At 43.5% G+C, this 26500-nt stretch overlaps 1 protein-coding gene across 9 annotated transcripts in view; it reads right to left on the bottom strand.

The window, feature by feature from the left end:
- Positions 1-26500, bottom strand: part of CHD9 (chromodomain helicase DNA binding protein 9) — a 248025-nt gene that overhangs the window by 76883 nt on the left and 144642 nt on the right. For all 9 annotated transcript variants that reach the window (XM_056526373.1, XM_056526372.1, XM_056526375.1 and 6 more), the window contains 8 exons: positions 23386-23532; positions 20606-20674; positions 20461-20516; positions 19119-19236; positions 15005-15091; positions 14752-14889; positions 12428-12549; positions 8423-8666 (listed from right to left, as the gene is read on the bottom strand). In XM_056526373.1, the coding sequence (XP_056382348.1) occupies positions 8423-8666; positions 12428-12549; positions 14752-14889; positions 15005-15091; positions 19119-19236; positions 20461-20516; positions 20606-20674; positions 23386-23532 (981 nt within the window). The remainder of the gene's footprint in view (positions 1-8422; positions 8667-12427; positions 12550-14751; positions 14890-15004; positions 15092-19118; positions 19237-20460; positions 20517-20605; positions 20675-23385; positions 23533-26500) is intronic.

Raw genomic sequence — 26500 nt, 5'->3', positions numbered from 1 at the left:
CTTTATTCTGTAGGTCCATACAGTTAAAATGATACCCTACTTGGATTTTGTATCACTTCAGAAAAAAATCATGAATACATGCAGGAAAATGTATACGTTTAAAATGGTCATCTTCTGACCCCTATAACTTTTTTATTTTTCTGTGTTCAGGGCGCTATGAGGGCTCATTTTTTGCGCCGTGATCTGAAGTTTTTAGCGGTACCATTTTTGTTCTGACCAGACTTTTTGATCACTTTTTTGTGGTATAAAAAGTGATCAAAAATGCGCTATTTTGGACTTTGCTATTTTTTTGCGCGTACGCCATTGAACGTGCAGTTTAAAATGCGGTATATTCTTATAATTCGGACATTTCTGCATGCGGCGATACCACATATGTTTATTTTTATTTACACTGTTTTTTTTTTTTAATTCTTGGAAATGCCGAGTGATTCAAACTTTTATTAGGGGAAGGGATAATTCAATGGGTTAATGATTTTTTTACACTTTTCTTATGCAATATTATAGCTCCTATAGGGGGCTATAACATTGCATTAACTGATCTTTAACACTGATTGATGCATCTCCATAGGAATGGATCAATCAGTGTTTTCGGCGATTGATTGCTCAAGCCTGGATCTCAGGCTTGAAGCATTCATTCGGCGATCGGACAGCGCAGGAGAAGAACTCCTCCTGTGCTGCAGCTGTTCGGGATGCCGCAATTACCCCGCCGTGATCCTGAACAGCTCCCTGAGCTAGCCGGGCACTTTCACTTTCGTTTTTAGCCGCGCGGCTCAGCTTTGAGCGCGCGGCTAAAGGGTTAATAGTGCGGCACCACGATCTGTGCCGCGCGCTATTAGCGGCGGGTCCCGGCTTCACTATGACGCCGGGCACACCGCAATATGATGCAGGGTCGCCGTGTGACCCCGCGTTATATCGCAGGACAGGGACTCATGACGTACGCGTACGTCATGGGTCCTTAAGGGGTTAAAATCCCCCTATTTTGAAGACCTATAACTTTTTCATTTTTCCGTATAAACGGCGGTATGAGGGCTCATTTTTTCGCCGTGATCTGTACTTTTTATTAATACCATATTTGCTTATATAAAACTTTTAATACTTTTTATACTTTTTTTATTAATTTTTTTTGGGAATAAAATGTTATAACAAAGCAGCTATTTTGGACTTTTTTTTTTACGTTCACCCTACGCTATCCTTAACATTTTATTTTAATAGTTGGGATTTTTACGCATGCAGCAATACCAAATATGTATATAAAATATTTACACTTTTTGGGGGTGAAATAGGGAAAATGGGACAATTTACGTTTTTATTGGGGGAGGTTTTTTTTCTAATTTTTTAAAACTTTTTTTTTACTTTTATTTATACACTTTAATAGTCCCCATAGGGGACTATTTATAGCAATCATTTGATTGCTAATACTGTTCAGTGCTATGCATAGGACATAACACTGATCAGTATTATTGGTCATCTTCTGCTCTGGTCTGCTCGATCGCAGACCAGAGCAGAAGACCTGTGGAAGGCAGCAGAGGCAGGTGAGGGGACTTCCGTCTGTGGGAGCGCTGCACTGCTGGCAATCCGATCATCCATTTTAGTGACCGCGATGCTGCAGATGCGGGGATCTGTATTGATCACGGCATCTGAGGGGTTAATGGCGGACATCCGCGCGATCGCGGATCTCCGCCATTACCGGCGGTTCCCTGGCTGCTATCAGCAGCCGGGTCCTGCCGCGCATGACCCGAGCATCGCTCCAATGCTCGCGATTACGTATAGGACGTAAATGTACATCCTGGTGCGTTAAGTACCAGCTCACCAGGACGTACATTTACGTCCGGAGTCGTTAAGGGCTTAAACATCCTAGATCGGGTGAGTGGGTCCCACACCCACAAAATGCAAAGTTTATTAATCTATGGACCAAAAAACCCATGGATAGGGCAACAAGGAACAAGCTTTGTTCTGAATGCCCACACCCTACTCTTACCCCAAAAATGGCGGTTACTCCTGAACTGGACACCAATTTAGTTAAGTACCTCAACAAGTCGGGCAAAAACCCCAAAAAAGGGGTTGACCGATGTTCCAAGATAATTCAAGATAGGCTCCTAGACCTTCTGTGGCCACTAACAAAAATCCTCGACCTGTCAGAGGAGGCCATCTCTTCAGGAGAACCAGTTGACGTCAACATATTGAAAGGCTGGGCCCAATGTGCTATATGCATGTTCGGCAATGTTAATTCCTCTATCTGCACAGAGAGGAAGAGATCTGTGCTTATGAAACTGGACCCCCAGCTAATTTATTTAGCAACTTCTGACCCTACCCCCCTACAGACGGATTTTTTTTGGTACTTCTATTAACAAAATAAACAAGTATGTGGTACTGTTCTCATCCCTCGACAAAGCACAGTCATCATTACGAAAAGTCTTTCAACCTAAAGTTTTTGCCAGTGCTGGGAAACGAAGGGGCCAGTTTCCCAGCCGCCAACCCTATGAAGGACAACCTCAGTTCCGAGTCCCTTCCCGCCCGGATAGATTCCAGACCGCATCAAATCCATACCAAGCCACCCCATTTTTTTCCTTCAAGAGGAAGACCGTGGCATGCCAGAGGTCATCGTGGATACTCTAAATCTAGATCCACTACAGGTAAGTGGGCTTCAAATTTTTTCTCCTCAGATTCCTTTAGGAGGGAGAATAGCTCATTTTATCCATGTATGGAATATGATCACATCAGATGTATGGGCTCTAAATACAGTCATAGGATATTAAATAGATTTTGTATTCCCTCGTGTACAAACTCAACCTCCTCATCCAATACATTTTTCCAATGCAGATCAGAATCTGGTGAACCTAGAAATTCAGGAACTATGTTCCAATAATAAAGGTCCTTCCTCGTTCAACCTGTTTCTAGTAAAAAAGAGAGACAGAGGTTTCAGACCTGTTATGAATCTAAAGACCCTCAACAACTTTGTGCTTTACCAGCATTTCAAGATGTAGGGTATACACCTGTTAAGAGATCTATTATTACATGGCGATTGGTTAAACAAGATAGGTCTCAAAGACGCCTTACCTCATAGTGCCTATGCACCAACAATCTCAACCTTACCTTCAATTTATTTGGGAAGGTCAAAAATGGCAGTTTTCCAGCCTGCCCTTCGGCATATCATTAGCACCAGTGTGCTTCACAAAGCTTCTCAAACCAGTTGTAGCTGTATTGAGAGCTCGAGGTGTCCGTCTTATAATTCATCTAAACGACATCCTCATCATGGCCCAGACTCTCTCACAGATTAATCTTTACTAACCAATTTTGGTTTTCTCATCAACACAGAGAAATCCATTCTGACCCCCCTCACAGGAGGTAGACTTTCTAGGATTTATAGTCAACACTCATTCTGCAACCTTGAGTCTTCCTTCCAGGAAATTGAGAACTATCAGAAAAGAGATTTGGTCTGTTCTAAACAAACACAAGGTATCTCTTCGTTTTATTGCTGGCATAGTGGGCTTACTATCTTATCAGCATCAATTCAGGTCATTTTTCCAGCCCCACTTCACTGCAGAGCTTTACAATGAGTCAAAGCACAACATCTGAGAGATGGTCTGGCATATTTGGTGGTTACATCACGATCAATCTTGGAACGGGAAAGCTATCTTCAATGTATATCCAGATCTAGTGATAAAATCCGACGCCAGTCGACCGGGTTGGGGTGCTCGATGCGGCACTGTTTCCACAGGAGGGAAGTGGTCCGTAGAAGAGTTTCTCCTTCATATAAACTGTTTGAACTGTTTGTTTGCCCTCAGGAGTTTCGCGAAGGGCAGTATGTCAATCGCTTAGGAGGTACCAAATCGGAAATTCTAGCCAATATCGTGAAATATTTTTTCCATTTCTGTCTCGACAGAGATATCACCCTGAAAGTGGAACATCTTCCAGGACTTTTCAACTCTGTTGCAGATTGGTAATCTTGTTTTTTGGTGGATTACAGCGATTGGAGACTGGATCTCAAAATTTTTCATCATCTCAATTGTCTTTGGTAAAACAAAAATAGAGAAACAGAAACATATCCGCACATCCACAATTTGTATTTTTAGCTATTTGCTTATCAACATAAATTAAAAAACTAACAGGTTGTTAGCATATATTTTGATCAAAAAGTACAAGCCCATTTAACACGTCAAGGCCACCTATTAAGAGTGGGTCCCTAAACTAACACTGGTGTAGTGCTGGGCGGCGGCCACTGCCACCGCGACACCAGGCCGACAAGGGGAGCGACACAGTGGCAAGGCAGCCCCACTACTGCCCAACCAAGCCCCTCGTTCTGGGCCACTCCACCCCACAGACAAAGCACCACAGTAACAATGACCTACGCACCACACCAGTGTGAACACCTACCAAGTACTCTTGCCAGAGGATGCCATTTGATCAAAATGTATACTCACAACCTGTTAGTTTTTGAATTTATGCTGAGAAGCAATCAGATCAAAATACAAATTGTGGATGTGCGGCTTTGTTCCTTTTTCCCTTTGTGTTTTACAATTGTAGTCTCTCCCCTCTTTCATAACCAGCATTCTGCTCCACCCATTCGGCCCAGGCATTTTTAACCAGCAGGAGACTGCATATGGGTTTCCTCCTAACATTCTCCCAGCCCCCTGACAGGGAGCACAAGGTAGGTCTTCACATTGGTGTGGTGCTCTGCGGCGATCATTGTTACCGTGATGCTTTTTCTGTGGGGTGGAGTGGCCCGGAGCCAGGGGCTTGGTCGGGCAGCAGTGGGGCTGCCTGGCCACTGGGTCATTCCCCTTGTGGGCATGGTGTCGAGGGGGCGTGGTTGCCGCCCGACACTACGCCAGTGTTAGGTTAGGGACCCACTCTAAATAGGTAGCCTTGACGTGGCAAGTGGGCTTGTACTTTTTTGATAAAAATGTATACTAACAACCTGTTAGTTTTTTAAATTTATGCTGAGGAGCAATAAGATCAAAATACAAATTGTGGATGTGTGGCTGTGTTTCTTTTTCTCTTTGTGGTTTTTAATTGTCTTTGGGGTCCCTTCCATCTAGATCTTTTTGCGTCCCCCTTGAATCGCCAACTGACACGTTTTTACGTTTGATCCAATTTTGGCCTCCAGAATGACTTTATGCTTTTCCCCTTTCTAGCTAAAGTTGTTGACGACACAACTATGGTTTCCTCAAATTTTAGGTATGATTAGGGACTTCTCTCACATTCTTCCATCGCATCCTTCAATTCTGTTGAACCCCTCAGGGGATCCTCATCCACTTATTGTGTCCAATCTTCTTACACTAGTGGGACATCTCGGGACACCCAGATCAGATACGGAACTTTCACGGACAACTAGAGATATCCTCTCACTCAGACGCCTGGGCTCCAGGTAATAGATCGGCTTACCAATCAGCTTGGAAGCTTTGGTCTGATTGGTGCTTACAACAGTCTCTGGATCCCGAGCATGCACCTTTAACTCACATTCTAAATTTCTTATCCATTTCTTTTGACTCTGGCAAAGCCTATAGAACGATTAAGGTTTATCGTTCGGCTATCTCTTTCTACCATGTACCAATCCTTTCTCTGCTGATAGGTAAACATCCCTTAGTCTGCAAACTTATGAAGGGCATCAGATTCAGATGTCCTCCTTTGCCCAAATATAATTCCACTTGGGACGCTAATGCGGTTCTCAATCTGTTCCTTACCTGGGAAGACAATGATAATCTTTCTCTAAAATTCCTATCATTTCTTTAAAAGGAATCTCTGATGTGAAAGCACTGGATATATCCAGAAAATATTAATGAAATGGAGTTCAATTTACCATATGTAGACGAACAAAAACTAATATTCTTTTTGTCTTCTACCCTTCTTTTCCTCAAGAAAAACTTTGTGTCATCCAATGTTTAAAATCTTACAAACGTCGGACTCAATCTCTCAGAAATCCTTCCTTTCCTCAACTTCTGATTTCTTCTTGTGAGCCATTCCTTCAGACATCCTCTGCTACTCTAGCCAGATGGGTTAGGCAAACTATATCTTTAGCCGGCATTGATGTATCTTTGTTTGGAGCTCACTCCACCAGAGGAGTTTATGTCAACCAAGATTTGTCAAGAAGGAGGTTCTCTTTCTGACATTACGAAAGCTGCAGATTGGTCTTCCGAATGCACATTTAAGACCTTTTATTGCAGTCCTCAAGTTTCCATGGTAGTTATATAGTTAATGAAGAAGATGTCCAGCGCAGGTAGATCAAACAAATTCTTTATTAAATCTTGTTTCAGCACATGGAAAACATACAGAGTGACGCATTTCGGCCCGAACGTAGAGCCTTAGTCATAGTCATTTGGTATGACTAAGGCTCTACGTTCGGGCCGAAACGCGTCCCTCTGTATGTTTTCCATGTGCTGAAGCAAGATTTAATAGATAATTTGTTTGATCTACCTGCGCTGGACATCTTCTTCATTCACATTACCGTGCTACAGGCGTTGCCCACGTCAGTCCGCGTACTACGTGCTTGGGAGAGAGCTGGACTTTCACCTGTTTGCTGATAGTTATATAGTTGTTATGTTATAATTATTTTAGATACAGTGGTCCCTCAACATACGATGGTAATCCGTTCCAAATGAACCATCGTTTGTTGAAACCATCGTATGTTGAGGGATCCGTGCAATGAAAAGAATAGGAAGTTGTACTCACCTGTCCCCGCTGCTCCGGACCCGTCACCGCTGCCTTGGATGTCACCCTCCATCGCTGTCGCCGCGTCCCCGTGGTGTCCCCGACGCTCCGGATGTCTCTGCTTCCCCGGGATCCTCGCTCTCTGCTGCCCGCCATCACGTCACTACGCACGCACGCACGCCGCTCCTATTGGATGACGGGACGGCGTGCGCGCGACGTGATGGCGACGAAGGAGAGCGCCAGCGATGGAGGGGATCCCGAAGAGGAGCTCCAAAGCCCCGATGACAGGTAGGAGACCATCACCGGAGCACCGTAAACGGCTATTCGGCGGCAGCTGAAGCAGTCAGCGCTGCCGGATAGCCATTTATGAGATGGCCCACGACATACAAAAGCATTGTATGTTGATGCTGCCTTCAACATGAGATGGCCTCTGAGAGGCCATCGCATGTTGAAATTACCATATGTCGGGGTCATCGTAGGTCGGGGGATCACTGTATATTGTTATGTTATAGATTACATCTTTAAACATGTAAAATGCGAGCCTCCTGTCTTGTGATAAAATTGGAGATTTTCCTAGTCTTAATGATGGAAAATATGGATTTTATTAAAGACAGGAGATGAGCATTTTCACTCCCTAACCCATCCCTTACTATTAACATTTTTCTTCTTTTTCAGCCTAAGACCTATCTGGACTGGTGTTCTACTAAAGATTCTTGTTCCTGTGTTTCCTATTGGATTTTATTAATTTTCTCAAATGTTTTACATGCAAGAATTCTCCTATTTAAAGGACTCATCTACATTTCTACTCTTCTTCTCGGCGAGAAAATATCTACCTTCAAGTTGTATGCTGTTTCTACATCATCATCCTCAACTACAATCTTTCTGAGGACTTTTATTTCCTATTAGGAATGTGTTGTTCTATTACTTTACTGTTGGTTTTGTTGCATCAAGAGGGAGTAGTCAGTTTGTCTGTTCCGTATATCACCTGTATCATCAGTTGATTGGTTACCTGTTGTTCTCATTTGCATATGTACATTTTTTTCTAAATATCTTTATTGTCAATTATTTTGCTGCTATTTGTTAGCATTATTGAGCAGTAAAAGAGAGATATGCAAAATACTCGCCTCCTGTCTTTAATAGAATCCATATTTTCCATCATTAAAGGGGTACTCCGGCGCTAAGACATCTTATCCCCTATCCAAAGGATAGGGGATAAGATGCCTGATCGCGGGGGTCCCACCGCTGGGGACCCCTGTAATCTTGCACGCAGCACCCATTACTGGTGATCACGGGGACGGAGCGTTGTGATGTCACGGCTCCGCCCCAGTGTGATGTCATGCTCCACCCCCTCAATGCAAGCCTATGAGAGGGGGCGTGACAGTGTGACATCACACAGGGCTGAGCCGTGACGTCACAACGCTCCGTCCCAGTAATCGCCAGTAATCAGACCCGGAGCGAACACGCTCCGGGGACTGATTCTAACGGGGTGCAAGATCATGGGGGTCCCCAGCGGCAGGATCCCCGCGATCAGGCATCTTATCCCCTATCCTTTGGATAGGGGATAAGATGTCTTAGCGCCGGAGTACCCCTTTAAGACTAGGAAAATCTCCAATTAGACAAAATTTTCAACTTCAGACTTAACAGTAAATTAGTTTATAGCAAATAAAAATTATTCACATTAAAAATTTACTTTAAAACTGGTCATTTCCACTATATATATATATATATATATATATATATATATATATATATATATATTTTAGAAAAACCATACCTGAGAATCCCGAAAATACATCTCATACTGCTGGATCATCTGCCGGCTGATCATGCTGCCATGGTACACAACCACATTGAGATCTGTCCAGGTTCTAAATTCACGCTCCCAGTTGGTGATGGTGGAGAGAGGAGCAATAATGAGGAATGGGCCATGGATCCCTGACAGGTATATCTCATGTAGAAAAGTGATGCTCTGAATAGTTTTGCCTAGGCCCATTTCATCTGCCAAAATACAGTTCCGCCTATGAAGTAAAAAAAACTAAAATAAAAACCATACAGTAACTGTTAGAAAATAAGCCTATAGAAGTTACACATTTGGACTCAAAAAAAATGTTATACAAGGGTTAGAGGAAACACAGATGTGTTTTGAGTATCTCCTATTTTTTGATCTCTTGACTCCTGCAATAAAATATGTAGAATTTTGATACTGTGGATTTTAATAGGAGTCCTACAACACATGCACTTTGTGCAATCAAATCCTCAATATTGATAAGATGTCTGATCGCGGGGGTCCCCATCTCGGCTGCAGCACCCCAGACATCTGGTGCATGGAGCGAACTTCGCTCCGTGCCGGATCACTGCATTGCGGGGTGGAGGCTCGTGACGTCATGGTCACGCCCTGCTTGTGATGTCACGGCCATGCCCCCTCCCATAGACTTGGGGGGCGTGGCAATGACGTCACGAGCCTCCGCCAATGCACCCAACACTCTAAGCAAATGCCAAGTGCAGCAGGGAGATCGTGGGGGTTCCCAGTGGAGGGACCCCCGCGATCAGACATCTTATCCCCTATCCTTTGGATAGGGGATAAGATGTCTAGGGGCGGAGTAATCTTTTAAAGCCAGGAAATATTAAAGCTAGAGCAAGACAGGTCAAGTAAGCTTCAAATTATTTTAACACATCATATTTGTATAACCCTTCACTGTGGATGATAAGATATTGGTGAGGGTTGCTGGGTGTCTGTAAAACACCATATGGAAAACCTGGCATGGAAAAGCAATGCGACTGCAGTGGTGCAATGCCTTAATGGTCTGAGAAAAATTTGTAGACTAATAAAATCTTCAGGAAAGGATACAATACAGGGAGTGGCAGGGGAGAAGCATACAGAGTCGTGTCTGTGTATAGGCAGTAAATACAGCTGCCATTAGCTTTGTCCTTTGCAGACCCTGCCTCAGTCTATACACCATACTGGGAAAGCAAAAAAAACTGGAATCTCGGCCAAAATAGTGGACAGTTTATAAACTGCAAGATTTTCAAAATTTGATTTAATATAAATATAAGATTTTTTTTATATATATATATACATGCAATAAAAGCTAGATTTAAATGTAATTTTCTACATAAACATTGCCTATTAGCCTTTGTGCCTAAACAATTCTACTAGCCTTCAAGACATCACAAAAGCCCTTTCCTCATCATCCAGAGAATAAAGACACAAAATCCACAGTATCTGAGGCTTGCATCACCTATTAAACCTCCAAATCAGCCATGTATGTGTATATGGTACCCATGTGTTTATGGGTAAAAACCTTGCCAGTTTTGAGCACTGCACCGTGGCTTCTATGAGCTGAGGTCAGTGTGGGGAGGCCAATGTGAGTGGGTGTTCTTATAGTAAAACCCCATGATTTATGTAAATATGTGAACATTCCCTTAAAGCAACAACCAATCCTAGGCACAACTAGCCAGGAGTTTAGGGTCATTTGCACACAGAAACATCCAAATGCCAGAGATCAATTTTAACACTTCAAGGATACAGCCTAAAAATGTAATAGTTTTGCCTTGTTATGCTAAAGAAGCCTAAAATATTTCTGTAGAATATAAGCTAAGACTCATGTTACCTATTTAAAGGGGTACTCCGCTTATAGACATCTTATTCTCTATCCATACGATAGGGAATAAGATGTATGATTGTGGGGGTCCGCCACTGGGACCCCCCCCCCATGATCTCTGCTGCGTCACTCCAGTCATCTGGTGCATGGAGTGAACTCTGCTCTGTGCCGGATGATGGGCGAACACAGCCGTCAAGCCCCTCTATTCATGTCTATGGGGGGAGGCGTGACGGCTATGTACTAGCCATCACTCCCCCTCCCATAGACACGAATGGAGGGGGCGTGGCGTGACATCACGAACAAGGAAGCTCGAAGCTTCCGTGTTCATGAACGCTGCAGCGTCGGCCCGGAGATCAAAGGGGGTCCCAGCAGTCGGACCCCCAGCATATGGGATAAGATGTCTTGGGGCAGAGTACCCCTTTAATGAGTACTTGCGTGTGGTGATGGGACTTATATTGGAAACATTGTGGCAGCACTGGTATTCTTGGTTGTATGGACTGATTGGGGTACATCTCCTGTTTAGTTTGTAGCCTGAGTCAAGGAGTAAGTATGAGACCGAGCTGTGTAGTAGTGTGTACCCCTTTCAGTTGCACCCAAGTCATGGTGGAGTAGAGGGACCGTCTGTAACAAGGCACAGAGTGTAACTATATTTACAATAGGCAACATGCAGTTTCGCTAATATATTCCTTGCCATATTTGAAAGTAATTATATCTTTTCCCCTGACAACCCCTATATCGCACACGTCAAAGCGATTTGGAGATTCGTTGATGACGTGTTTGTAATATGGAGCGGTGATCAGAATGAATTCCAATGTTTTGTCAAATACCTTAACCAAGCCAATACAGTAAACATGCTCCCCAAACTAGAGATAGTATACCTTATAGTCAAATAATTAGATTAAAACGTATCAATAATGACTATAATATTTACCAAAAACAAGTGGAGGATTTATGTGGAAGACTGAGAATGAGGGGGTATCCTCAACATATTCTTGAGGAAGCCAAACAGAGAGCTGAGTTGGTCTCTCGTGTTGACCTGCTCAAACCAAAAGTCAAAATGAAAAATAAAAAACAAAATCATGACCGATTCATATTTGCATTTAATAATACCCCTATGAATTCAGCCGTTAGACGAGCAATATACCAAAACTGGTACATACTTCAACATGACAACGTATTAAAAGATTCCACCAAAAGCAAACCCATAATCACTTACAAAAGAAATAAAACAATACATGATTATTTAAGGATAAAAACCAATAAAAAAAGGGGTTATCTGCATCCATCCCAGTAGGAAATTATTTTTGTGGTAATTGTCCATTTTGTCCTTTAAACAGCAAATCAAAAGAGATAAAATTGGGAGGTGAAACGATTAATATCAAACAATTCCTTACATGCCGATCCAATTTCGTGGTATATTCTATATAGGCAAAACTATTCGCCCCCTATACCACCGCATTCGCGAACATGTTAAATCTATAACTAGTGGTATAGGAGCCACGAGATTAATTGACCATGTAAGGACTGTTCACACTGGCAATCCGAAAGCACTGCGTTTTGCAGCCCTTGAAAGAGTTAATCAGCCCAGAAGGGGAGGTAATAGACACCGCGAGCTTCTTATTAGGGAAGCAAGGTGGATAGCTAAATTACATGCCACGGGCCCGATCGGGTTAAATGACAGGTCGGAAGTTGTTCTGTAAATGTAGAAAAGCTTGTTATATATATATTTATTGCTATCGCACCTATCCCAGTTACATCTGATTCACATGTATGTTTTAGAGTTGCTTTTAATTTACCTTATGCCTTGTTACCTTGTTTTTCCTTTGTTTGGTTTGTTTACACCCCTCACCATGGTAACGGGCTTCAGGTGTTATATAACACCTAGCACACGGAAGCACACTAGTGGCCTGACGAAGCGCGATCTCGCGCGAACACAGTCCGTTTGCCCAACCCCCCACGCCAATCCTCTCTCCCGCGCTGCTTTTGTAACCTGCTCCAACGCTGAATAAAGCCTGAAGATTTTGCAAGCTTCTACCGGGTGAGTGCTCCGATTTATTCTTCTACACATGCCTATATTTACAATAGGTTTACAGCAACTAATCCGACTTCTGCTTTCATTTGCTTACATGCTGGAGAATGTCAAGCGCATCGTATCAGAAAAAAAAGCTTTAACTCACCTGTTATACCAATTGAAAAGCAGCCAGTTGAGTCCTTCCAATTGATATTCTCGGAGCTGATTACCAGTCTTATATTCTCTTGACTGATTAATTTTCTTCCAATTGTTAGGGGGTGGCCGTTCCTGGTAAGACAAACAGCAAAAGTGAACTCTGTCAGAAGCCTTTTAAATGTTTGGGACTGCAGAGCTTGATGACCCACCCCACCACTGTTTCCCTGGCACTGAGTTTGCCTGCATGCTATGAAATGTTCTGTCTAATAGACCTCCACAAAAGTAAAGCTTAAAGTGGTTGTCTAGTGAAAAAAAACAACCTATGTAAGGCTGGGTTCACACCACGTTTTCTTAAATACAGTTCCCGTATACGGTTTGGAGGAGGGGGGGCGGGGCTTAATCGCGGCGCCCGCACTCAGCCGTATTCGGGAACCGTATTTAATGCAAGTCTATGAGCCGACCGGAGTGAACCGCAGCCTCCGGTCGGCTTCGTTTTCGGCCGTATGCGGTTTCCCGACCGCAGGCAAAAACGTGGTCGACCACGTTTTTGCCTGCGGTCGTGAAACCGCATACGGCCGAAAACGAAGCCGACCTGAGGCTGCGGTTCACTCCGGTCAGCTCATAGACTTGCATTAAATACGGTTCCCGAATACGGCTGAGTGCGGGCGCCGCGATTAAGCCCCGCCCCCCTCCTCCAAACCGTATAGGGGAACCGTATTTAAGAAAAAGTGGTGTGAACCCAGCCTAACAAAGAATCATGCTAATTTAATCTTATTAACCATACTGCACACGTCTCTCCATATCAGCTGAGCGGTTTGGCTTGTAGCTGTGACTTCCCATCACACTCTTTGAAAGCAGTCTGCAATGTCCCTGCTCCCCCTGTCTACTGAGGACAAGACCATTTATGTAAAGAGGGGAGCTCATATTAAAGGAGTACTCCGACGCAACCTGTTTATGGGGGAAATGAAGCATTAATAAAAGTTATATCACATTGTAATGTACTCACGTTGTCCATGTCGGCTTCTTCCCGGACTTCTCCTCGCTTTTCCATCTGGCCAGAAGCTGGGTCCTTTGATGACGCTCGACCGTGTCTTCTTCCCGATCCGGCGCCATCTTCGCCAGGGGCTCATCGCTCCCATGAGTCACTGCGGACTGTGCCGGACTCCCAGCCCGGAGTCGGCTACTCCCCCAAAGTTAATTTATTCTCCGCATGCGCAGTAATTCGGCTGTCCGGGCATGCTGGGAGTTGTAGTTTCACAACAGCTGGAGGCACCCTGGTTGGGAAACACTGCACTACCGGTGTCACAAGAATGCCGCAGCACTACGCAAATAGCGTAGGGCTAACGTAGGCAGCGATAGGAGCCTAGCGTTAGCCCTACACTGTTTGCGTAGTGCTGCGGCATTCTTGTGACACCGCTAGTGCAGTGTTTCCCAACCAGGGTACCTCCAGCTGTTGCGAAACTACAACTCCCAGCATGCCCGGACAGCCTTCGGCTGTCCGGGCATGCTGGGAGTTGTAGTTTCGCAACAGCTGGAGGCACCCTGGTTGGGAAACACTGCGCTAGTGGGCATATGGATCAGTGGGCTAGTGGGTACATGGATGGGTGGATCAGTGGGCTAGTGGGCACATGGATCAGTGGGCTTGTGGGCACATGGAGAGGGCTGATGAGCTGGGAGAGGGAGGATGGGAGGAGATAATCACAAGGGAAGGAGCTGTGGGCGTCACTTTATTATAATGTATTATAATTTCCTGGGGGAGGGGGGGGGGAGAGAGCAGCAGCTAACAGGAAGCTGGCGCAGGGAGTCATGGGAAATGTAGTCTTTATGACATGGCTGCTTACTGCTACAGGTGGCAATTACAAGAGAATGGCTGGGCCAAATTTGACAAATGAGGTATCGTTGGAAAGGTCTTTGAAAGAGCTATCAGATGAGGTAAACTTTTTTTTTTAAGTACCAGCGCTCCGGAGTACTCCTTTAATGTATATTAGATTTTGAGGCAGCAAGAAGTGTTTCTCAGATAAGACAGCAGTGAAACTACTGTGACTGAGAAAGACTTAATTCTGCCTTAAAATTAAATGAGCAGTAATATAAGCTTTCCCTTCACCTTACTGGTCTCTACCTGAGCAGACAGCAGGGGAGGGTGGGGCAGAGATCTGAAGGGGAGAGAGCTAAGATGATATGGAGAGTTCTGTGCAGTATGGCTATTAACATTATATTAGTAAGTTGCTTTATTATACTTTTTGACACATACACACCTTGCCTCTTTCACTGAAGAATGCCTTTAAGGATTATTCAACAACAAACCTTATGTTGCAAATGGCTAAGAGAACTTACCACTCTTCTATTGTCAGGTCTTACAGCCTGCAGATGCTCAAACTCCTCTATTTTTGCCTGGTCAACATCTTCCTTCAGTTCCCATGTACTATCTTCATATGGCAGTGAGCACCACTTCACTAAATAATAAATAACAGGCTGAAAAGGCAAAAAATAAAAATAAAATAAAAACAGAATTAAATCAATGCTCAGTTCATTTAATACATAAAATCTCTCTTCCAATCCAAATGCAAAAAAATATCTTTAGTTTTACCTCCCCAGTATCATTATCTTCACAGAAGGAAACTTCTAACACACGATCCACTTCCACATAGTCTGGATTAAACATTTCTTCTTCCATCTACATATGAGGAGAAAAGAGAATAACATTTTTTATTGTGAGCATTGTACATACAAAAAGACAGCTGTTAGGCTGCCTTTGAGTTGTGCGAGATTTCAGAGTAATACAATTCATTAATTCTTTCTATAAAGAAAGGTGAACAAATTGTCTAAAAACATTTTGAATTAATTCCCAATTATTTTCCAGATATCTGCTTGCTGTCATTTGACAAAAATCTTTCCTGGTGTATGAGATGCAGGTGCGCAGGACCTCAATAAGTGACATTACCCCAGATTTATCAATCTGCCTGAAACCGAAATTGCCATAACGACCAATCACAGCTCAGCTTCCATTTTATAAAAGCTTGTTAAGATATGAAAACTGAGCTGTGATTGGTTGTTATGGGCAATACCAGGGAGCTTTGATTACAAACAGATTGCAAATCTGGGCAATTGAGTAGACCTGTGCAGCTTACTGATCACCAATATAACCAAGCTCTTTGATTCAGTTACTCCCAGTGTACAGTACCGCAGAATATGTTGAAACTATATAAATGACACATACTTAAAGAGGACCTGCCAGCAACTAGCAGCATCTATATTTTAGTACATACTTGTATTCCCATGTAAGGCTGCATTCACACGGCCGTCTAGACCTGTCATGTTCCTCTTGTGTCAAAAATGAAAAAGGATGTTATCCGTTTGTGTCCATTTGGATCCGTTATTGTTCAGTTAATAAACAAAAAAAAAATATTTTTTTGTTCTGAGCATGCTCAGAAGTAAAAACGGATCAAAAAACTGATTGAAAAAAAAGGATGCAAACGGATGACATTAACGGCTTTAAAGGCTCATCCATTTTCCATAGACTACAATGTTTTTTTCCTGTTTTCTTGACAGGAGAAAAAAATACTGCATGCACCGTCTTAAATAAAAATTAGCGCAGACAGGTGCAAACGGAAGTGAAAGGACTGTGAAAAAATCAAGCATCCCTTTACAAGCAGCAACAATGGAACCTAAAAGGGGAAAAAAACAGGGACAGACGTGTGAACGCACCCTAATAACAATTCTGGAACACCTATTCTTAGCATAAATAAAGTTATTTATGTATTTATATTTATTTATTAGTCTAATAGATTTACAGACTAAAGCTATTGATTAACAGTTATTTGGTAACTTCCTAATAAAATGACCGCATCCATATTTTATCCAATTTATGTCTCTGTTTATTTATTTCAGGTGCAGGGATGTGGAATTCCTATTGCCCGACACCCGGGACATGCAGCTCTGGGCGCTGGGCAGGTGAATTTTTCCTTCCTTCGGGCAAGCAGGGCCGGACCTGACAAGCGCGGCGGCGCTCCGCAGTCTGTATGGAGCGGGCTCCGACTCCTGCCCGCTCCATACTCTGCAGCCCCCGGCTGTTCTCAGTAACCGGGGACCGCCGCTAATAGCCAGCATTCGGCGATCGCCGTGGCTGGCTATTAAACCTTTAGATCACCGCTGTCAAAGCTGACAGCGGCATCTAAAGGGACATGTGAATGCTCCCTGGTGGGCTAGTGTTGTGGATCGCCACCCGCGCATCCCCCCCCCCCACAGCGTCATCGCGGGGGGGAGATCCACTATAGAGGTAGCCGGAGGGCTTACCTCTGTTCCCTTGTGTCTAGGCTCTATCAATTGACCGCAGAGCACACAAATTAATGGAGTTCAATAGAACTCTATTGATCTGTATGAGAAATCTAGTGATTCCTCCTAAAAGTCTAATTAAGTGTAAAAAAATAAAACAAGTTTTAATAAAAGTTTAAAAGACACACATAAACATGATAAATGACATAAATGTAAAAAAAAATTCCAAACCACAGAATATATATATATATATATTTTTTTGGGTTCGGAGAATATGTTATTGAAAAATTTTAAGGTATCATTATAGTAGGTAGTTATGGCTATTATAGAGCAAGGAGGAAAAAATGAGAGTGTAAAAGCGAAAATTGGTCCAGACAAGTGGATCGTCATGAGGGACAAGTAGATTTTGCTCCGTTTTAGTCCCGTGGACAAGTACCGTATATACTCGAGTATAAGCCGAGACCCCTAATTTCAACCCAAAATCCCAGGAAAAGTTATTGACTCGAGTATAAGCCTAGGGTGGGAAATACATCATCCCCCCCGTCATCATCCAGACCCCCGTCATCATCCAGACCCGTCATTAACATCCTCATTATCATCACCGCCTGTCATCATCCAGACCCTCATCATCATCACCTGTCATCATCCCACACATCCCCCCTTCATCATCCCCTTGTCATCATCCCACACATCCCCCCTTCATCATCCCCTTGTCATCATCCCACACATCCCCCCTTCATCATCCCCTTGTCATCATCCCACACATCCCCCCTTCATCATCCCCTTGTCATCATCCCCAACCCCCTTCATCATCCCCTTGTAATCATCCCACACACCCTCCTTCATCATCCCACCCCCCCTTCATCATCCTCTTGTCATCATCCCACACCCCCCCCCTTCATCATCCTCTTCTCATCATCCGCCCTCAGTGGTCTTCAACCTGCGGACCTCCAGAGGTTTCAAAACTACAACTCCCAGCAAGCCCGGGCAGCCATCGGCTGTCCGGGCTTGCTGGGAGTTGTAGTTTTGAAACCTCCGGAGGTCCGCAGGTTGAAGACCACTGCGGCCTTCGACATCATCCAGCCCCCTCTCACCCCCTTTAGTTCTGTACAGTACTCACCTCCGCTCGGCGCTGGTCAGGTCCTGCAGGGCTGTCCGGAGAGGAGGTGGTCCGGTGGGATAGTGGTTCCGGGCTGCTATCTTCACCGGGGGCGCCTCTTCTCCGCGCTTCCGGCCCGGAATAGAGGCGTTGCCTTGACAATGACGCAGAAGTACGTTGGCAATGAACGCACCTCTGCGTCGTTGTCAAGGCAACGTGACTATTCTGAGGCCAGGCCCGAAGCGCTTAGAAGAGGCCTACCCGGTGAAGATAGCAGCCCGGAACCACTATCCCACCGGACCACCTCCTCTTCGTACAGCCCTGCAGCACCGGACCAGCGCCGATCGGAGGTGAGTACTGTACAGAACTAAAGGGGGTGAGAGGGGGCTGGATGATGTCGAAGGTCGCAGTGGTCTTCAACCTGCGGACCTCCGGAGGTTTCAAAACTACAACTCCCAGCAAGCCCGGACAGCCGATGGCTGCCCGGGCTTGCTGGGAGTTGTAGTTTTGAAACCTCTGGAGGTCCGCAGGTTGAAGACCACTGCGGGTGGAGAGTTCACTCGAGTATAAGCCGAGGGGGGTGTTTTCAGCACGAAAAATCGTGCTGAAAAACTCGGCTTATACTCGAGTATATACGGTAGTTTTTTATTAAATTTCCACACCCCTGAGGTGTTAGGTATATTGGTGGGTCTAGAGGGGAATTGTGGGCTATAGAGTCCCATACTGCATTGTGCACATTTTCTATTACTCCTTAAAATGTATGATTAAATAATCATTAAGTGATAGCACTGACAGTATTAAAGGGGTACTCCGCTGCTAGACATCTTATCCCCTATCCAAAGGATAGGGTATAAGATGCCTGATTGCGTGGATCCCGCTGCTGGGGCCCCCACAATCTCCCGTAGCACCTGGCGTTCTAAACAAACGCCCGGTTCCTGCAGCAGTGGTCGTCATGTCACGCCATGCCCCCTCCATTCATGTCTATTGGAGGGGGTGTGTCTACTGACACGCCCCCTCCCATAGACATGAATGGAGGGGGTGGCGTGACGTTACGAGGGGGCATGTCCATGATGTCACGATCACAGCCCCCCTGGCTCTGTGCGTTCTGAAAAAAATGCTGGAGCACCGGAGTACCTCTTTAAGAACGTGTAAAGAAACAACCTATTGACAAGGGGAAGACAATAACTGAGTTGTCAACATGTTTATATGTTTCTAGAAGGAGTTGCAGAGCTATAAGAATTGTTATTTTATAATAAATACAAGAATTTCCCAAAACAGTCACCAACATCTGATATAATACATCAAACCAACGGAGACTTTCCTTACTTACATCAGCAAAAAAGTGTGCCCTCTGTGCCTGTCTGACCTTAAAACGCTTTATCTTCTGCTGAATTCTTTTGTCCTTCAGTAGCTGCTGTTCTGTAGCCCATTCACAGTGCAGGTAAGAACTGAAAGTGGGAAGAACAAGCAAGGGTCAGTGATACAACAATGTAGAAGAAGAAACAACATTAGGAATACTCTGGACTAAAAACAATGCCTGAACATCAACCAGTGCAATAAAGTTATACATAATTGTTAATTCTATTTTAAAATCTTAAAGAGGTAGTCCAATATCAAAAAAACACATCACCATTCGCCACAGGAAGGATCTCCCGCCCAGCGCCCAAGCTCTCTGCATGAATACAGTGTGTGGCTGACAAGCCCCCTCCATGTATCTCTATGGGAGAACCGTAAAGATCTGATCAATGTATCTCCGGCTCTCCCATAGAGATGCATGAAGGGGGCGTGTTGGCCACCGCTTCGTGCGGTAGTCGACATGCCTCCATTTGATACTATATAACTCCTTTAAGCCTTCTAGTACTTATCAGCTGCTGTATACTCCAGAATAAGTTGTGTTGTTTTTTACAGCGTGACCACAGAGCTCTCTGCTGCCACCTCTGTCCATGTCAGGAACTGTCCAGAGCAGGAGCAAGTCCCCAAATCTCTCCTGCACCAGACTAAAAAGTCAATGGGGGAGATATATCAAAACTTGTGCAGAGAAAAAGTTGACCAGTTACCCATAGCAACCAATCAGATTGCTTCTTTTATTTTTCAGATGCCTTTTCAAAAATGAAAGAAGGGATCTGATTGGTTGCTATGGGCAACTGGTCAACTTTTCCTCAGCACAAGTTTCAATAAATCTCCCCCAATGTGTCTATAAGTAAAGGTCAGTTAGGCATTGATGGTATTAGTCAAATGACTGAGGTGGGAGAGTGGTACAGATACCAATGTAGTGTAAAGTCCAAAGACTAAATAAATTAATAAATACATCAAAATAGCCCCAACAAGCCATGTCAGCCCATATACCCATTTACAGATTTGTAAATAAGGAAAGGAATATTCCAGATAAAACCAACAGACGGAGTAAAAGGGGTATTGCGGCTTTATATAATTTATCCCCTATCCAAAGGATAGGGGATAAGCTGTATAAAGCAGGAATACCCCTTTAAGCCCATAGAAGAGTTTGAGGGGGCAGTGCAGGACAGAGTATTCAAAGACAGAATCCATGTTTTATGCGTTGTCCTCTCAGATCCTAAGCACTGCAAAGTCAGGTACTGTACGTCCAAAGTGTTATCCTTGAAACCAAGAAAAAGATTCAACATAAAGAACACAAATTTGCTCAGTTTACTTACTAGTTTTTGTACTTTACGTAAAATTCTTCCACCTCAATAAACATCCCAGATGTAGTCTGGAAAAAAAAAAGGCATATGATATTGTAAAGGAAGGTGTTTGGTAAAGGAAGACAATTAAACATCTGAAGATTTTATTATTTCTCACCTCCTTCTTTACAATCCTTGAGGATAAGATTTTGTCTACAATGGCAGCATCTTCTTCACTAGGGTTTTCCTGCAGAAAAATAACAGGATTCTTAGTTATACCAGCAATTCTGCTGATCACTATAGGTAACACACTTTTTCAGTCAGAGAGGATACATATTATCCCTAATACAAAACTAAACCATACTGCAACACAAAAGCAGGCAAGGGCAAGATAATTTTGGAGTCTGGCTTGAGCAGATCTTAATTTTACAATTTAACCCTTTACCCGTTGTCTGGCAAATAAACTGTCAGGGACCGACCAGGGGACAGGGAGAGTGAGCCCTAAACTGACCCTAAAACCGCTCTCCCTGCCTACTTGCCCATCCACCAGAACCGGTAGATCGGCAACTGGGCGCCGGTCCCTCCCTGGGCTAAAGTGCAGGGGCCTAAAAACACATACTAATAAACAGTAACAGGAACATAGAACATATAACAGATTACATTCAGAGGACACAGATCAGTGAGCAGCACAGGGGACACTATGGATCTGCGGTCAAGAACAGAGGACACTATAGATCAGCAGACATGAACAGAGGACTCAGTGGTCGTGAACAGAGGACACTATAGATCAGTGGTCGTGAACAGAGGACACTATAGATCAGTAGTCATGTACAGAACTCCAAAGATCTGAAATCAAGAACTAATAAACACAAGAGTTCAAAACACCAGACAGGATAACGGATGAGTCTGAACAGACTTTAGGAACAGACAGGAATATAGCATAGCCCCCCAGAACCTCCAGTAGACACAAAGCCCCCATGGACCAGTAACAGGGATCTATCGCTAATCAGGAATAATCACAATCCCTCCGAACACCTCCAGTAGACACGGAGTCCCCATGGACAAGTAACAGGGATGCCAAGTTACAACTCAGAAAAACGGATACAACAGGATATAATTATAGAACACTGTTCACACTGAATACAAGACAGGAATCGCAATCCCTCAGAAAACCCTCAGTAGATACGAAGCCCCCATGGACAGGTAACAGGGATGCCTAGTTACAACATGATAAAATTATAGAACACAGTTCCCACTGAACACAAGACAGGAATAATCGCAATCCCTTCAGAACACCTCCAGTAGACCCAGGAATAACAATACCCTCTGAATCCCCATGGACAGATAACAGGGATGCTTAAACAAAGGATATAGATATAAAACACTGTTCACAATGAACACAAGACAGGATCAATTGCAATTCCTCAGAACACCTCCAGTAGACAAGGAGTCCCCATGGAACGGTAACAGGGATGCCTAGTTACAACTCAGAAAAACAGATACAACAGGATATAATTATAGAACACTGTTCACACTGAACACAAGACAGGAATAACCGCAATCCCTTCAGAACACCTCCAGTAGACAGGAAGCCCCCATGGACAGGTAACAGGGATATCTAGATCAAAGCCTTCAGTAGACTTCAGTAGACATGGAGCAATAACACAGAAAATGTATACAAGAGCAAACACAGTGTGAACAGACACATAGCAGAAAGGATATACAAATTCTAAAACCGACTATACAAACACAGCTATAAATCTACTAAGAGCATGCCACATAACCATGGCTAAAACCAGAACATACAAGGTGCATGCTAAAACAGAGATAGTAGATTAAATGCTCAAATAAAGAGTGGTTCACCAAGAGCTCCAACACAGCATGTCAGGATCTCAGGAAGTCCATCCGTAATGATCTCAATCACCAGCCCAGAGGCTAGACAGGGCTGACTTTAAGTAGACACACTAAAGGAGCTATTGGCTAGCAAGTCAAAGACTTTAACTATTCCCTGGCCAGGGAACATAAAACTGTTCACACACAAGCAAATCCAATAGCTGTGTGTGAACACAGACATGTAAGAAACAATCTGTGCTTGGGGTCAAAAACTATAATAAAGCAACTTACTTATATAATGTTACTAGCCACAGTGCAGAGATCTTCCTTATCATGTAAGTCATGATGTCACGTCACAGTCTCTGAATGCAGAAAGCTCATGTTCATCCTCCCCCCTCCTGTCAGCACAGGACAAGACGAGTGATGTGAAGGGGGAGGGGCTCATTAGATTTATGACCCATTAGATAAAGAAGCAGGAAACCATTCTCTGTCACAGTAGTTTCCGTCAGAAAGGGCTCTCTGCTGCCATCTTGACAACTCTGAAATGTTGTTAGCCTGGTGACCATCCATTTATTTTGGGTCCAACATTAGAAACCCCAAATGTGCAGCTATTATAGCTGGGGAAGTTGCATTTGGCTATACATGAAACATGAAATCAATGGCTGCCCATGCATACATGAATTGCCTGGGTCTTCCGGCACTTGTGGGAGTTCTGAGTGTGACTCAAATGTTTAAAGAGAAAAGAGAAGGCAGAACACCCCAAGTGCCTTGAAGTGAGTTCATGTAACATTTCATGATGATTTGAAATTACAGTTTTAATGTCTAATGTTAACATGTTCCTATCTGATTTCCATCCCTGACATGTTCCTATCTGTAACCATGTCAGAGAGATGATGTGCAGATCCAAATCCCAAAGATGTGTCCATAAATCCCATCAAAGGCTGCAGACAGATGCAGCACTTCTCTTCTCACCCTATGTTTTGTAAGGTCAAATCCCACACAAGACATAGAAATACTGTTAGGGGGGCATTAGTCTTGTCAAGGAAGAATGTGAAAACATTACTCATGTAATTGAGAGCGTTAAGTTCTGCACAATATACAGCGAGCCTGCACTGGTAAACATACCACAAAGAGTTGTAAAGGCTGCTCTGCTGGTAGGTGGCTGGCACTTTTTTTGTTTTTAGCATTGGCCTTTGGTTCTTCCTCAGATTGTTTCCCTTCACCCTCCTCTGCATACTTCTTCCGCTTTACTTGCCGATTTGATCTTCGTTTCTACAAGACAAAAATCATATGAGAGGTAAAAAAATAGATTTCAGAAGCTGTGCAACATTTTAGGCTGTGTGTAAATATGGCTAAAAAGCCACACATTCGCTTTAAGCTAATTCAATATATTTCAGCTGCGGATTTCTGCCAAAGATTATTCTGAGAATCCACATAAGATTTGCCCAGTGCATGCCATAATCTTATGAATTTTTGTTTTATCGTGTATTATGCTATGGTGATCCAAGTTAATCCTTGAACCAGGAGGCTGTACACCAACAGTCTTCTCCCTTAAAGGGGTTGTCTGGGCAGCATGTATTTTATATATCTGCTCAGAGAGGCAGTATTTGAAGAAAAAAAAAACACCAGCACCACCGCTGGCAATATCACGGAGCTCCAGTCTCTGGTGTGGTATTTTCGGGTTTAAGGACAAAATGCCACACGCTTGCTTAGCCAATCAGAGCTCAGTAATACTGGCGGCAGTGCTGGAGTGAAAAAGCTAAGTGTTTGATCCTTTAATGGGGTACTCCAGCACTTTCCTTCTAATTCGCTATCCAAAGTTCCGACTCCCTCTATTTATCTGTATGGGAGAGCCAGAGACACATGTGAGCTGTACTTGTGTATCTCTGGCTCTCCCATAGAGATGCATAGAGGGGGAGTGTCAACTGCTAGGGGGTCCACAGGGGGGTCACAGCGGTTGGACCCCCCGCAATCAGTCACTTATCCCTTATCCTTTGGATAGGGGATAAGATGTTAAATAAAGGAGTACCCCTTTAAAGGTATTAGGTATTAAGAGATCCTCCTTGTGCTTGATTCACAGGTTAGACATTTCACTACTGCTTTATAATGCCCCCCATGCTGCTGCTGCTTTTTAGGGTATGCATGGAGATTAAGGGGAGCAGGATCTCCTCTTCTGTGTGTGAAGCGTATGAGAGTAATTAGAGAGGCTAAGCTCCACCACTAGCTCAAGATAAACTAAAAAATAAAGACGGAGCCTGCAGAGGGGGAAATTGGTGAAATACCATATACAAGTTATATAATGGCCAGACATTGTGCTACTTGTACATGTGCTCATGTACACCCACATGACAGTTTATCCGAAAAGGTCACCTGAAACAACAAGTCCACTTTAAATTTCTTATTCCCTTCATACTGTTTTATCATTATATTTAAGAAACCAGAACATCAGGAATCTTAAACTTCAAACTTTAATATATCCCTTGGTGGTATTAATTTAAAACAGTGAAATATAGCCTACTGGTAACTTCAATCAGATAGTAAAATAAAGGTGATATCTATATAGATGTATGCAAGAAATCCTTAGCTACACTGTCGCCAACAGAGTTTTATTGGAAAGGTGTGTTTTCATCTATAGCCACCCCTTACCCGCATCTTCACATTCATCCATTAAAGTAATTGTTGACAAAAAACAATAGAGGCAGGTACCCCATTGAAACTCAATAGGAGGGCAATTTTACTGCTCATTTTCAGCCTTCCTCAGGACTACAAGGTTATTGTGCATGTGGATAGACTCTCTGACAAGTCTCAGGTAGTTGGCCATTATTCTTATAAAATTACTGTAAAAAATGGCACAAGAGGCTAAAAGAGAAGAAAGAATGATCTCCAGCATGGTGCCCAAATTGCCGCGTGGAGGTAACCTAAGTCCTTTGCGTAAAGTATAATGTTCTGCTTACACAAAAAAAGTTCAGAAAACTATAAAGAGAAGGCAAGTTGTCAAGGTAGTGGAAAAAAAGGACCAGCAATAGTGTTCTGTGGGGGTCCGTAGAAAGAAATGAAGAACGTCATTTCATTTGAAAAAAGCTTTTAATGCATAGAACTTTTCAGGTTGTTATACCTGGAAAGCAAAGAGAACTGCATCTAGGGAGATTTGTGAATTCAGAGGGCTCAATAATAATGGATAAGATCACCGTAATGTCACTAGACCCGCATAAGGTGAGGACGGGAATACTTATCACCGACAGAACTGGCTGTAAGATGACTGATTTACAAGGAGCATGAAATGTATTACTGTTGTCTGACAGCTATAATACATGGCTGCACTAAGTCTGCCATAGTGGGCACTGCTCTTTGTTACAGGTAAGAAAGGGTGGGATGAAAATCTCTGTGTAGGGGGAATCTTCTCTATGGTATCCAAAGGCCATAATAGAACATGTCAAAAAGCTTTGTCCTAATGGCTCCAGCCCTTCACCCCATGTCTGACAAAGTGTTCATGAGTTATACTCTTAGGCCGGGGGATTTTTTCTATTGTTTTTTTTCTATAGCTGTTCAAAGCTAAATTTATCAAATGTATAATGTCTAATGACTATCCTGAAAGGACACTAAACAATTACAGCTGTATATACTGAAAGTTGACCATTATTTCTGGCATGTTTAGTTGCTCTCAATAGGATTGAAGGTGTAAAGTGGAGCACTACATGCAAACAGAAAAGTCAGTCCACTACTTGTTAGAATAAAAACTCCATGTTTATTGTAGAGAAAGACGATAAAAAAACATAAATCCAGCATTGAATAAAAAAAACTTGCAGAGGAAGACAAACATGTTTCTGGCTGTCATTACCGTGACTATGGGCTAACATGGTCAGAAATGTGTGGACTGAATTTTCTGTTTGCTGTTATGGAGGTACAAGAGGTTCCGTACACCGGCACAGTACTGGAACACTACTTAGGGCCTATAAGACTTCACACACTAGTATGGCGCTCTCCTGAAGGAGAAAATTTACCCTTTCAGTCCCACAGCAAAGGCCTCTCTGCTTACCAGCCAGTACTCTGCTCTGTGCTGATGGCAAGAACGCTGACACAGCTGATTACAGATGGGTGACTCTGGAAGAGATTCTGGCTTGGTATACAATCCCCAGTCATGTTTCAAACTCATTTTAGGGGCCAATCATTGACTCACTGGGATGCTACCTCCACTACGTAGCACATATCTTTTGGTCCTAATAGTATACTCTGACATATG

The sequence above is a fragment of the Hyla sarda genome, chromosome 6 (assembly GCF_029499605.1).
Source record: "Hyla sarda isolate aHylSar1 chromosome 6, aHylSar1.hap1, whole genome shotgun sequence".
Classification (NCBI taxonomy): domain Eukaryota; kingdom Metazoa; phylum Chordata; class Amphibia; order Anura; family Hylidae; genus Hyla; species Hyla sarda.
The sequence above is the reverse complement of the archived record's forward strand: the minus strand, read 5'-3'. Positions and strand labels throughout refer to the sequence as shown.